At 39.6% G+C, this 14155-nt stretch overlaps 2 protein-coding genes across 2 annotated transcripts; both read left to right on the top strand.

The window, feature by feature from the left end:
• Nucleotides 1–6904: 6904 nt before the first annotated feature.
• Nucleotides 6905–9975, top strand: LOC130689034 (anaphase-promoting complex subunit 2-like). Its single transcript, XM_057512050.2, has 10 exons — nucleotides 6905–7071; nucleotides 7152–7566; nucleotides 7626–7731; nucleotides 7809–7947; nucleotides 8010–8157; nucleotides 8219–8444; nucleotides 8502–8730; nucleotides 8788–9039; nucleotides 9105–9521; nucleotides 9582–9975. Exons 1-10 carry the CDS (start codon nucleotides 6994–6996, stop codon nucleotides 9879–9881), a joined length of 2310 nt encoding a protein of 769 aa, XP_057368033.1. The 5' UTR covers nucleotides 6905–6993; the 3' UTR covers nucleotides 9882–9975.
• Nucleotides 9976–10120: 145 nt separating this feature from the next.
• LOC130689031 (kinesin-like protein KIF23) lies at nucleotides 10121–13931 on the top strand. Its single transcript, XM_057512047.2, has 14 exons — nucleotides 10121–10259; nucleotides 10372–10597; nucleotides 10680–10913; nucleotides 10971–11074; nucleotides 11140–11358; nucleotides 11416–11587; nucleotides 11645–11878; nucleotides 11936–12187; nucleotides 12251–12391; nucleotides 12454–12695; nucleotides 12761–13085; nucleotides 13160–13366; nucleotides 13432–13503; nucleotides 13573–13931. Exons 1-14 carry the CDS (start codon nucleotides 10249–10251, stop codon nucleotides 13735–13737), a joined length of 2604 nt encoding a protein of 867 aa, XP_057368030.1. The 5' UTR covers nucleotides 10121–10248; the 3' UTR covers nucleotides 13738–13931.
• Nucleotides 13932–14155: the final 224 nt, after the last annotated feature.

The following is a 14155-nucleotide window of genomic DNA, read 5'->3' as shown; positions in this document are numbered from 1 at the left end:
AATCATCTTCAACGTAAAAAAAAAAGCCATTCTCATCGTGGGGCTTAGCCCTAACGGAACAGGCCGTTGAAATATCCACGACATAATAATCGTGCAGTCGTTTAATTCGTGTGGTTTGGCATTGCAGTGTCCACATTTTTTAAAGTGAAAAAAAAAATTATCTATGGCCCATATAATTTCAGCGTCCAATAGTTTCTCAGGCTTCAAATCTCTTGCGTTTTTAATGACATATTTATAGACTTGGCAACCATTTTATAGTTCAACGCACAGGTTGGGAACGAGCTAGCAGACGATTATTAGGAAGATTCAAGCATGCAGTCCAGTACTGTTACATCAGCGTCCGGCCAGAATTTTTGTGAAGTGTTACACATTAAATAGTCCATTTAAATGATGAAGTAAATTACAAATGATGGAAAGTAAGTGATTTTTAAAATTTTTATTATCACCAATTTGTCGATGGGATCGGATGATGTGGGGCCAGATGAGATCGTTTGATGTAGGGCTCGATAGGTTCGAATCGTTTCTAGAGGGAAGATAATGTCGGCTTTCGTTTTTATTTTTCGTGTGTCGGAAGTTGCAATGCTTTGAAAAAAAGGCTGGAAGGTCCATCTAAAATACCTTGGGAAATTGTTAGTACTTTTTAAATGACCTAATTGAACGAAAACCGCAAACCGCTGAAAAATGTCATCTAACCAAGATGGAGATAAAAGGTGACCTTTTCAGATATAGAGCGAGAAAGAGACACAAAAATGATACCGGTATCCTTTTCAGAAATCAGTTAATGAACCATTTCAATTTTGGGTCCACATCAAAAGCAATAATGAATCTATTATCGAACCTCTTGTGCCATCCAACTGAATTGTACCATCACGACACGAAATTCTAAACAACATTTGAATAACACCTGAACTTGTTTTAAGCTTGATTTCGTCACTTCCAAATTTGGCCCTTGAAATTTTACTTGCAACGTGCAATTTGAGCGTAGCGATAAAACGTCGACATTGACGGTGGTCAGGGAATGTAAATGACTTTCTTTTATTTGTATAAATCCAATCTACAACTACGGAAATGGATCGTATAAATAAAAACGAGTCATTACCACTCCCGATATTTTTCTTGATCTACTCATAGACCGGCATAATAAACAATCACAACGCTGGACTATATCCAGCAGGACTTAAACCCGTTTCCGGTGCCACCATTGCACAAGTAACTTTACAAAAGTCGGATTGTCGTCAAAGTTCGTTCACATTTCGAGCGACGCGTGTTGTTGTTTTTCAAACATAAAAATAAAGGACTGGAAAAGACACATGAAATCGACGGAACCGAAGATTGTACGGTCACGAAGGTGTACAACAATAACTTTTGCTCTTTTCTTCTGTCGTACATATCCGACGTGGTTGCACCGGTGTGCTGATGGTTGTAAAGGTCAATGTCACAACGCTGTTCTCCACTCAAGAAATGTTAGCGGGGTTTTCTATCATCACGTTGTCGTGTCACGGCTAACAGATTTTTTGTTCTTCTTGTTTGAGCCGCAGGTGACCGGATGACTGAGTCATCTTTGTTAACGTATATCATGTAGATCTAAAGTGACGTGGGTTGTGCATCGAACAAAAGACTTGTACATTACGGACCGGATCTCGTAGCTGTAACATTCGTTTTTTTGTGTACACTCTTATTATTATTATTATCATTTTTTTAAAGGAGAAACGGCGGATTTGTGGAGTTCTTTTTTTGTGTTCTTTGGATAGAAGGTAGTGAGAGTCAGAGCGGAGAGAAACGTGCAAACACAGTTATACATTTCACATTTTTCTTTCCGTTTTTTTTTCTCCTTTGCTTTCGTTCATATTTGCGTTTTCTTTTTAATGACCAGTCCCGCGTGAAACGAAAGTCCCGCACATAAGGCGCGTTCAACCTCCCCGCATCCACACGCCTCTTTAACGGAATAGCGTGAATAACAATGTCCGGCTAGAATGTCGTGCGAACTTCGCCTGCAGATCCGATAGGTTAGCGGACACACTAATATACCGCAATAATTCCGCACCGAAGGGGTCGTATACCTAAACCTTTGTTTTGTCTTTCTTTCAATAAAAGGGAAAATGAACGTTAATAAAGGAACAAACAAACAATAACAATCATAAAAAGATTCGATTATGACGAAACGTGTGCGTGTATTTTTTTTTGGGTTTAAATCGTTGGGGTCTGGCGTTTTGTACATAATAGGTGCATAAGAAGGAAGGGGTAATTTGCATGATGGACGTGAATCGGCTAACTGAACATGCGAGTACCGTTATTTTTTATTTTTTTTTTTGAAAAATCATTTTCAGGGGAAGTTGATAAACGATTCAAGCGAAAAGGGCGTCTGACAGTGTTATTCAATGTTGCTAATCAAACTGTAAACGCGACTTTATTCATCTGAAATTGCTACCCTCCACTGAATGATGACCACTTTTATGGTGACTGACCATCAGTTATGTTCGATCATGAAAGACCATCCAACTTTTTACTAAGAATGAATCTGATTTTGTTTTTTTGTTCCATTAAATATCAGTATCGTTTAATAGTTGATTACCCAGCCGAATAGGTAGCGACACGGGGGGACAAAAAAAAATTAAAGAGTTAACAATAATATCCGGAAGAAAATCCTGAGCCGGTGTTCAGCCGTGGAACATAAATGACCGCTACGCTAAGTTCCTCATTCTTTACGTTTCTTGCTCTTTTTATACATTTTTTTTTTTTTGCTCTTCTACTTTTGGTTTCACGACCGATCAGCTTTCTAATGTAGGGACCAAAAGAATCTCGACATGAGGAAAAGGGTGAATACCGAGTTGTTCCTTTTTCTTTCCTCCTAAAAAAGAAACGTGCACTCAAATGATATGGAACAAGAGCCCCATCTGTTACATTGCTACACATAGCGATTATTAATATTATTATTATTGTATTTCTCTTTCTGAGGAAATGAAATTATCGCATCAATGCCTCTTTGATTTTTCCATCCGACTGTTTACCTCCTTTCTTAATTGTTATTAAATACCATCCAGACTTCCGCATTTGTGCGCAAAGTCCACAACTTTCTTTTTCCTGATTTGGTTTTTTTTTTTTTATTAAAACCCCGGAATTGTTTGTCTTTTCGTTTTTCCGGATGAAAAACGAAAAAAAAGTCAAGGAAAATTAGCCAACCGGTTTTTTTTTCTCTTTTCATTCGCACCTATTCAACATTTATCCGGATACGTGCATAACCGCCAGCTTTCAGGGTTCTCCGTGTTCGTCTTACACGCGTGTAAATAAAAAAGGAATATGTACCGGTTTAGCTATTAAAACGTTACAAAAATGATTTTTTTTTCCCCTTTTCATCACGAATTTCGATGCCCGTGTAATCCCATATATATTAGAAAAATAACAGCATCAACAGACTTTTCTTTAAGAAGGCTCTAACAGATGGCTAACGCGCTCCACCTCGAGGTGAGAAAAGAGTGAATGTCATCAATTTGATGGCTGACCATCTTTTTAGCAAAGAGACGTAATAAATTCCTCGAGAAGAAAGCCAGTAAAAGATAACGAACTTTTCATAGCACTTTTTGTTTTAAATGGAAACTATTAAGAAATGATTTTTTGAAAAAAAAAAGCATTTGGCGGATGTGCACCGCCTTCTTCCTGGATATAGTAACCAGCAAATCGTTTGCGATGTCTACAGTGTAGGATGAACTTATTTCATTTGTATTTTTACCCACCAACTCTTTATAGAGGAGGAGTCGTTGAAAACGTAATAACATATGATAATGTATTCCAAGCAGAAAACAAAAAAATTGGAAAGAAATTATATCCGCATGGGCTGCGTGTGATGCGCCTTTTTTTTTTTTCCTCTCCCGTTTCACGTCTACTGATCGGATCTTGGCCAGCGCGGGAGTTGACGGTGCTGGTGCGTGAACAGGTCAACGGACCGGCCTGTAACTACTCTCACCTGCATTTTAGACTAAGTCAAACGATAAGGAATGTTGTTTTGTATATACGTCCTCCGCAAGGATGAATGCGTCCCTCCAGCAAGAGAAAGAAAAAGATGGAAAAGTTTATCCGCCGGCCATGATCATTGCCCTGTCGAGCCGCTAGCAATTCATTTTTTTTTTCTTTTCTGGAGCTACCATCCAAATCGATTCTTTAGCATGTCTGACCACCACTGCGTGAATATTCAAAGTCTCAATTTCCGTTTTTTTTTTTTTTTTTCAACCTTTTTATACAGGAACGGAAATGAAGATCTACTGGAAGGCAAACAGTCGTGTGTATCCACGCTAGAATTCCAGGTAGAAGACGGCCGCTGCGGTGTCGTCGATCGGCCAGGTAAGGAAGCCTCCAATAACTGTGGGCGCTGCTGTGTCTTTTTGGGCTTGTCAACTTCAGTCATGTGAATCACCGTCGTCCGTAACACTCTGAACCGTTATCTTTTTTTTCTGACCAGATGTGAAAACGTGTGGCTTTTCCAAGACGAAAGATCCCGGTTCACCAAATCATTCGTATATGGGATTTCACGGCCAACAGCACCCTGACTCCAGACACGCATTTCTTCCTGCATTAATCACATGATGCTGATACATCTGCTCTACAGGGAGGAATGGTGTAAATCGACAGTGGTACCAATTTCGATGACGGATCGCCATCTTTTGTTTTTTTGGAAACAAAGAGAAGAAAAATTTCATGGGACTGCGGCCGGATCACATGAACGCTGGTGAGATAATTTCATTGATGCGTGACTATCGTGCGAATCGATCGTTGCATTGATTTAATCTAAAATGATTCAGATTATTTGGAAATAGGAAGACGAGTGTATTGCATAACGCCATACAAAAGCTAAAAACAGCTCGTTTCATTAACAGAATACTTCAGAAACAATTCACCAGTAGAATAACAAGTAACTAAGATACCAACAAGCAATGAAAGTGAAGAATGAAATCCCTGCAGATAGGTATCTTTCCCAGTAGTCCCACCAACAAACATCTTGAATTTTCGGTTCGAAAACGTATTTGCCTTGATTTTTCTTCGAAATTTTCAGCATATGTTCATAATTAATAATTTTATCTGTCGATTTTGTATAGGCTTTCCCGTAAGCTTTTGAAGACTTGTCTAACTCAGTGCCAATCGTAAAATCCCTTACGATCAAAACGTGTATGGGTTTCGGCACCGTCTTATCGGTGTACACAAGCGAGATAAACATCTGCGTCTCGTTGATGTCTATTTGCCAATCGACTTCCCTCCAGGGGAAAGTATCCAGTTCCATGACAAAGTAAGGCCGTTGAAACGAGTACAAAAGACAAATTTCTTTGCAATTTGGCTGGGGAAAATTCCACACGTCGCATTTCCATTTGGTACACGTGACAATGTGTGTATCGTCGAAATCGAACGTCGTTGACTGATGATAACCGTGATCGAATTCCAGCGTTCGGCCCGTATCAATGTTCAAGATTTCAATGGGGCCCCAACTTTGATTTTGCAATAGCCAACCGTTGTGATATTTGTTCACTGATGGGGTGTCCATTTCCCACGGTTGCAAATCACTCAAAAGATGGATAAGCTCTTCGCGGATGATGTGAAAACAAGGTTTCATTGAAATGATAATGACGTGGGACCAATCACATTTGAATACGACAATGCGTTCATCTTCCAGAAACATTTTTTCGCCTTTGAAATTGGGCAGTTCAATGTTATCTACGATTGGGAAATCCTGACTGTCGCTGGTTGCCATTTGACGTGCAGTTATGAGCGTTTGAACGCTCCGATTGTTACTTCTGTAATAGTAAGCGCATGTAATGAGAAGATCGTGATTGAGACCCACGCACAAAAATGCCAATTTTGAATTATTGACAATGTTCTGCTGAAAGAATTGGTAGACGTTGGTTTCTTTTTCTAGATCCCAGATGTAAACGCACTTGTCTGACGTGACAGCAACAACATACGGTTCCATGATTTCCAATTGAATTATCCTAATGTTTCGGTGAGTAATGTCGAATCGACCTATTTTCTCCGTTTGATCAAAGCACCATCTTTTCAGGATTACAAGCTTGCCGTCTAATGTTGTCACTATTTTTGTTTTGCCTATCTTGCAGCACTTAATGTCCGTGTCGCATTCGTACGCAATCGTCCTCCTCTCCGTGCATATTCCGTTCTGCCAATTGAACAAAAGCCGTTGATGAATATCTCCGACGACTTGACAGGCCATTCTGTAATTCCAATTAGGGTCAGTTTGTAAAGGAAAACCTTGGCAAATGGCTCGTGTCTGCAGCAGCTTCCACGTTGACAGTTGGGTATTCCGCTCCCAAAGCACTTTCCACACGTTTACTTCACCAACAAAAAGGATTGCACGCCAACTGCTTGACACTTGAGTCGAAAATTTGATGCTACTGTAGTCTAAATAACCAAAGATCTTCTTGATAACGTCAGGCACCCCACTTTGATAGAGCTTTGTAACGACATCTTCCATTTCCATCTTCCAGGCCCAAAACTGTATTGAAAACGAAGAGGGTATGTTGTTTGAAACCAAAGAGCTTTAGGCGGGGTATCTAACCTTATATTCATCGACAATACCTATTTACCAGTTGGCCATCGCACCGGGAATAAATAAAATGAGGGGCGTTATCCAACATCAACGTCATATTACGTCGTTCAGTCGTTTTTGTTACACTGTTGTAAATACCGGCAGTCGACTATTTTTTTCATAAAGAATAAAAGAGAAATACTCGAGCCGTCAACGAGTTCAACTCGTACAAGTTTTGTCAACCGATCACATATTTAAAATTTTTAAAAAAATTGTTATGTATCGAAATCGAGTTTTTGCAAATTGCGATTACTAGTCTGGGGATGGCGGCAGCAGACGAATGTCTTGTTGATGCTTGATATTTAAATATTCGGGAGTTGTCTAATGCAAATGTTTTTGGTCTGTGACTCTCTAAAGTACTAAATCGGGTATTTCTGCAGATTTTGCGTCAGGTGTATTTTTTCGTACATATGATGAACTCAGCTACAGCAGTTTCTTCTGCCTGGAGCTACCTCAAACAAAGCTTAAATCTTGATGGAAAATGGCAGGTATTTAAAAATACAATGTGGTTTTGTTTGTTTGCACTGCTCTATGTATATGATACTTTTTGTTTTGTTTTTTTTTGCAGAAAGAATTGGACAGAAAAGAAATTGAAATTTGTTTAGAACTTGTTGTAAGGCATGACTTGGTTGACTTCACGAAGGAGTTAGTTTGGCAGAAACTCTACTATGAAACTAGAACCAAAATAGTACCAAACTTCTGGTCAAAGTTTTCCTTAGCCCACAACGAAAACATTGGGTATGAAAACTTTAATGAAGCAGTAAATGTCTTGAATGCTGACATTGCAAAACAGCAACACTACTTCTCACTATTGGATCGACTGTCTGGAAATGTCATATTAAAGTCATTTGACCAGTATAAAGCACACCTTAGTGCAATATTATTGTCTCAGATACCCCCACATTTTGAGCACAGTGTGCATGCCTTCTACACTCGTGCTTTCAGAGCTTTTATGTCCTTGGAAAAGAGAAGCCTAAACTTTGGTATGATAGAAACACATTTGCAGTGGTTCAACATCTTAATTCTCAAATGTTTCTTAAAGATGCGGATGAATCTGGTGATGTCATCACTCACTGTTCAGGATGTGATCAAGAAATAGATCAGTGTGAATGCAACATCATCCTGGATAACTGCCATAAAGTCAACAAGTATAAAACATTTAAATTCACAGATTTCAGTGTGACCATTAAATGAATATATATTTTTTTTTAATTCTTCGTTTTAGGGATTTGACGGAGCTTGGAATACTTGAAAAACTCTCTGTTGGTATGATTCACACGCTTATTCTGTCTCAAATCCAATCCCACGTGCAGGATTCGTGTGTAGGAAATTTCGCTTCTTCCCAGATTGATATGCTTGAAAAGGTATGATAAGTTATTACTTCGAGACGCACCCAGTTCATTACTTCTTCTTGAGTCGCGTGCAGTGGTTGCATAGCATAATTTTTAGATGGCTAGGCATCGTTTACGGAGAAGATTACATCCAACAGGATCAAGTGCGCAAAAATTTTACCCAGTTCCTTTATCATGCATACACGCATGCGAGAATTGAGCAGCTTTTTGAGATAATCATCGGTTGGCTAAGCCTAAGCATATAATGTGGAATTATTAATCATTAAAAATTAATAAACCGTAGGCTATCCAGAAAGCTTCCCCTCAGTTAAAGATCTGCAGGAATGCCTATCCCGGACACAGTTAAAACCAACATTGACACAATCCCTAAAAACTACCTTAGAAGCAAGATTGCTTCACCAGGGTGCCACAACAGAGGACATATTAATCGCCTATGTTTCAGCCATCAGAGCGTTTAGCGTACTCGATCCCACTGGTGTTCTTTTAGATGCAGCTTGCGATCCGATTAAGTATGTAGTTCGTACGTTATTTCCTGTTTCACTGTATCTAATTTTTTTTTTAAACAGGCAATACTTGCGACTTAGAGGAGACACAGTTCGTCACATAATTCATAGCTTGACGGACAGTAGTGGAGAGCTAGGCGGAGAGCTTGAATTGGGAAGAACAGGGACGGCTATATTGGACGACGAATCGGTTGCAGCCGTTGGAGATGCCGAAGCGTCGACGGATTGGGAAAATTGGTCGCCAGCACCAAGCGACGCAGATCCAAGCAAATTGTGGACGGGAAAGAAGCCAGTAAATTTCGTTTCAAAGGTTAACTTGATTCTTTAAACCAAATCCTTTAATTTGAAGGGAGATATTGTGCCGATGTTGGTGAACATTTATGGCAGCAAAAGTCTTTTTGTCAAAGAGTACCGCAAGTTGCTCTCGGATCGATTGTTGCTCAACCTTCATTTTGACACGGAAGAGGAGATTCGCAATCTAGAATTTCTCAAAATACGCTTCGGCGAAAATGAGTTGCACAACTGTGAAGTAATGCTGAAGGATGTAGCCGACTCGAAAAGGATTAACACTCACCTGCAGTCCGTTGCGCACAAACCAGACGTACCACTAGAACACGTTTGTTGCTCTAAGGAATGTGTTCATCTTTTTCATCTTTTCTTTTTCAGTTTCCAATATCTGCCATGATAATCTCGGCTCAGTATTGGGACCAGTTGAAGGACAAGCCAATGAAATTACCGATTAAAATCATTAATCAACTTGAACAATATAACCAAAATTATAAAACTGTAAAAACAAGTCGCTCTTTACATTGGGTGCCTCAGTCAGGCTCAGTAGAACTGGAACTGGAATTTGATAACCATCGGTCTGCGTCATTCACAGTTCCACCTGACCTGGCTGCCATCATTTCTCATTTTGAAGACAAGGAACAATGGGATTTGGAAGAACTTAGCCAGGAGATGGAACTACCAATGTCCCACCTTCGACGGCGCGTTCATGTTTGGCAGACACATGGTGTCCTTCAAGAAATTTCTACCGATCGCTTTAAGGTGGATGAAAATGGCCCGGCTTTTACAGGACATAAGGTATCTCATAAGACGCCAGCATTGTCTAAGTTGTCACCTTTTGAATTTCCATTTTCGTAGGTTCTGTTGGAAACACTGGCAAAAATGGAAGAGGAAGAAGAAGACGATGATGAAGAGGACAATGAGAAAAAATCAGAAGACGACGGTCTACAAGTATATTGGTCATATGTTGTTGGAATGTTGACAAATCTTGAAGCTCTTCCAGTTGAGCGAATCCATCAAATGCTTAAAATGTTCACAATGCAAGGTTCTAGTGGAGCAGAATGTACTCTTCAACAATTAAAAATGTTTCTTGATTCGAAAGTCAAGCAACAATTGTTGTCCTTCTCCTCTGGAATGTATAGACTCCCTAAACCATAAGCTGTTAAATTTAGCCTATCGATCACTTTTGTCGATTGAAGATGATTTAGGAATGAGTCCTTCCTTGTTTCAATAAAATATTTTTCAGCTGTGATTTGGTGGTTAAAAAAGGACTGAATTTGAATGTTTTTAAATATTCACACGAAAAACAAAATTCTCGTTGGCTCTTCTGGCGGCCCGGCAACACCGCTTTTGTTCAGCGCGCGATCGAACACTAGAGGTTTGGCAATGGTGTGATTGTAGTTTGAATCAAACGACAACCCACAACGGTCATTAAGTTCTTCTAGACAATTTCGATTTTCATTTTACCATCTTCCATTTCAATATTTGACACAGTTCACACCTACTGAACTGAAAATAGCTGAACATGAAGCCCTCGTAAGTTTTCCAACAGCGATATCTGTGATTTGTGTCCTACTTTGTGTTAGTTTACGCGCCTAAGCTTAGGCTTGGTATTCGATATAAACTAAATTAAGTTTGTTTGTATTAGTCGGTTAAAGATTGCACCAAAGGTGCCAACAAAACCTCCAATGACACCAGCAAGATCCAAACAAACTCTGATGACTTCTAGGGATCGGGATCCCGTTCAAGTTTATTGCAGAATTAGGCCACTTGATGTACCAAATGAAGAATCTTGTGTTACAGTATTGAGTGACACTGTTGTGCAGGTTGTGCCACCGGAATCTTCTCAAGGGTACAGAAGTGGAACCACAAAAGTAAATATAGAATTTTATCTTTTTCATTTATGTATTGTGATACTTGGTTATAATTATTTTTTTTAACTATGTTATTATTTAGGCTACACAATATACATTTACTGGGGTTTTTGACGAAAAATCCACTCAGAAGCCTATTTTCCACACAGTTACCTTACCACTAATTGAAGACCTGCTCCATGGCAAAAATAGCTTACTTTTTGCTTATGGTGTAACTGGTTCTGGAAAGACCCATACAATGAATGGGGAATTACAGGATGGTGGCATTATCCCACGTTGTTTGGATGTTATATTCAACAGCATTGGACATTTTCAGGTATTAACAAAACATTTACATTAAAAATTTTCCTAACTATTTGTTTTTAATCTTTAGGCAAAAAAATATATTTTTAAACCAGATCGAATGAACAGTTTTGAAATTCAAAGTGAATTGGATGCTTTGGCAGAAAGGCAGACTGAGATTACAAACAAATTCAAGTAGGAACTCCTAGTCAATAAAATAAGATGTCAATTCTTAATCAAAAACCGTTCAAATCTCTTAGGACTCCTGCGCGAAGAGGACAAGAGAATGAGGGGCAACGGGTAACAGATGCCACGCGCATAACCGCTTTAGATGAAGACCAGGCTTTTGCTGTATTTGTCACTTTCGTCGAGGTTTACAACAATACCGTATTTGACCTATTGGATGATACCCCAATTGACCCTTTACGTCCCGGAAAAATACAATCGAAAATCTTGAGAGAAGATCAGCATCATAATATGTAAGACGGGTTTGTTTCCTGCTGTTATGAATTGATTCAATTAATTTCGATTTGCAGGTATGTTCATGCTGTAACTGAAGTAGAAGTTAAATCGGCAGATGAAGCTGCTGAAGTTCTCGCAAAAGGCCAAAAGCGGCGCCGTGTTGCTCATACTACTCTTAACGCAGAGTCAAGCCGAAGCCACTCCGTGTTTAATATTCGTGTTGTTCAGGCTCCCCTTGATTATCAGGTGTGATTAATAATCTTTATATTACTTTGTTAAAATACTGATTTCAACGTGTAAAAGGGTGCTACTCCGGAGAAGGTGCTTACAGTGGGACAGCTATCATTGGTTGATCTTGCTGGTTCTGAGCGTAACAGTCGAACCAAAACGACAGGCGAACGGTTACGTGAAGCGGGTAGTATTAACAATACTTTAATGACTCTTCGCTCGTGTATGGAAATACTTCGCGAGAACCAGTTAAATGGCACAAATAAAATGGTGCCCTATCGCGACTCCAAGATTACTCACCTTTTTAAAGTAAGAAACTTTGAAATTTGTATGCTATCCAATTCTAACACAAAATTTTTATTTTAGAGCTATTTTGACGGAGAAGGAAAGGTTAGAATGATTGTTTGTGTAAACCCACGTGCAGACGACTACGACGAAACTCTTTCCGTTATGCGTTTCGCTGAAATGGCCCAAGAAGTTCAAATCGCACGTGCTGTGCAGCCAAATGTTCGAATGGAGGCAACACCTAAAGCGACGCCGGCAGGGAGAGAAGCACTTCTCCCCGGTCGCAGAAAGGCAAATCGTGTGCTTACTGAAGCCTATCGTAAATTGGAACAGGTTAGATTTCTACACATATCTTTATAATAAGTACACACTTAAAAGCTTATTTCTTCCTCAAAGGGCGGGATATCAAACCCTCAATCGGAGGTACCGTTTGACATTGATATGGTTTTCAGCGCAGCTCGTTGTTCATGGCCTCCTCTAGAACTACAATCAGCGTCAGACGATCGATTAATTACCGCACTCGTTGAATATCTTCAAGTAGTCATTTGATGTTACCGTATTTTACTAAAAAGTTTACATATTTTGTTCGTTGCCCAAAGGTGCGAATTCGCGAGCAACAGAGCCGCCGTGAACAACAAATGAAGAAGTGCGTCGAAATGCGAACACTCGTTCGTGAAATGGAAGAAGAACTTATATTGAAACGGCAAGAAGTGTTGAGTTTAAACGAACAACTGAAAGACGAGCGATCCCGTCGCCAAACATTTGAAAATCGCGTCCTCAACGCAGAATCAGCTAATGCCACTCTACAGCGTCATGTAGCGGAACATCAAAAATACGCTAGGTAACTTTTTGCATACAATAGCTTCTATCTCAATTGGGTTTCTATAGTTCTATTTCCTATAAAAGGCTACTAGAAGAGGAATTGAAAGAAAAAGATTGCTTGCTTAACCAGGGAGAAATTGAAATTTTGAATGTGAAAGCCAAAGAAAAGACCAAACGGCAATTGGAACGAGAGAAGGTCAAACGAGAACTTGATCGGTATAAGCAAGTCGAATCTCAGCTTCAGCGACAAACCGAAAGATTCTTGGTTATGCGAGATTTACTTGACGCTGGCTGTTCAGTTAAAGTTCCTGGAACCGCTGGTTCCAGCGAATCAGACACTCGCACGCCTTCCATTGGAGCTACACACCGTGTTTCTGATCCCAAGCTGGTTGGAACTCCCTCTTTAAGGGTAGGAAAACCTGATTTTGTTTTCCTTTTTTTTTTTTTTGTTTTTAAGCATATGTTTTTGTTATGTATTAATAGGGGCCAGCTGTGTCTACGCGGAAGCGCCGTTCTCGTTCGGTAGATCCCGGCAAGGGATGGTTGGACCATCGTCCAGAAAATATCCTTGATTTGGACACAGTATTCCAGCCGCAGATGAATCGTGCAAAGTCGATTACAAAATTAGTGGATTCAAAGTCAGTCACAGATGCAAAGATTTCGAAATATGTCCTTACTACACAAGAACAGGTGACCAAATGGATTGACGGTGTCAAATAAAGTGCAACGATGTAACGGTGTAGTTTTCTATCTAGGATTCTTCTGGTGAAATCGAAACAAAACTTTATAAAGGCGATGTCTTGACCACTGTGGGTGGTGGAGCTCAGGTACGTTATTTTCTTCTTCTTCCTCTTTTTTTCATTTTAAAAGAGTTTGCTTTAATTATCATTTTTAAGGTTGTCTTGCAAGATGTTGAAATTCTTCGGCATTCGTCACCGACTGCTGTTAAACGTCACAGTGATGGAAGATTGAAGGACGTGCACAGTCGAGTAGCTGATATAGAAAACCGCTGTGGCCACGCAATTGAAGGACACAATCGGGTTAAGAAGCATTGTCCTTAAAAATATGATTTGCACCGTCACATCCACCTCTAACGCGCACGACGAAAAAAATTCTTTTAATGATACTTAATAATTTTTTGCTTTTTCCGCCTACTTTTTTAGCAAACTCGTCCCGAAAATTTGTATTTCTTTAACATGTGCATTATAACTTTACTCTCGTATTTCGTTAAAAAAATAATACACCGAAATCATGTAGTTTTGTCGTCATTTTGTTGCGTGTTTCGGAATGACAATTGAATTTCCCCGCTAAAGGAGCGATTCAAACTTGAAACCGTAATTGTATCTGCTTCAGCCAATAACTTGACATATTTGTACCCACAGTCTTCAGTTCCCAATATCTCAAATTATGGCCGTTACATTGTTAGAACACAACTAAAGACACCTCGATGAAAGCCAATCCGGCCCTTGGCTAAGGCTG

This window comes from Daphnia carinata, chromosome 9, assembly GCF_022539665.2.
Source record: "Daphnia carinata strain CSIRO-1 chromosome 9, CSIRO_AGI_Dcar_HiC_V3, whole genome shotgun sequence".
NCBI classification, from domain to species: Eukaryota; Metazoa; Arthropoda; class Branchiopoda; order Diplostraca; family Daphniidae; genus Daphnia; species Daphnia carinata.
This window is presented reverse-complemented; position numbering and strand designations above follow the sequence as displayed.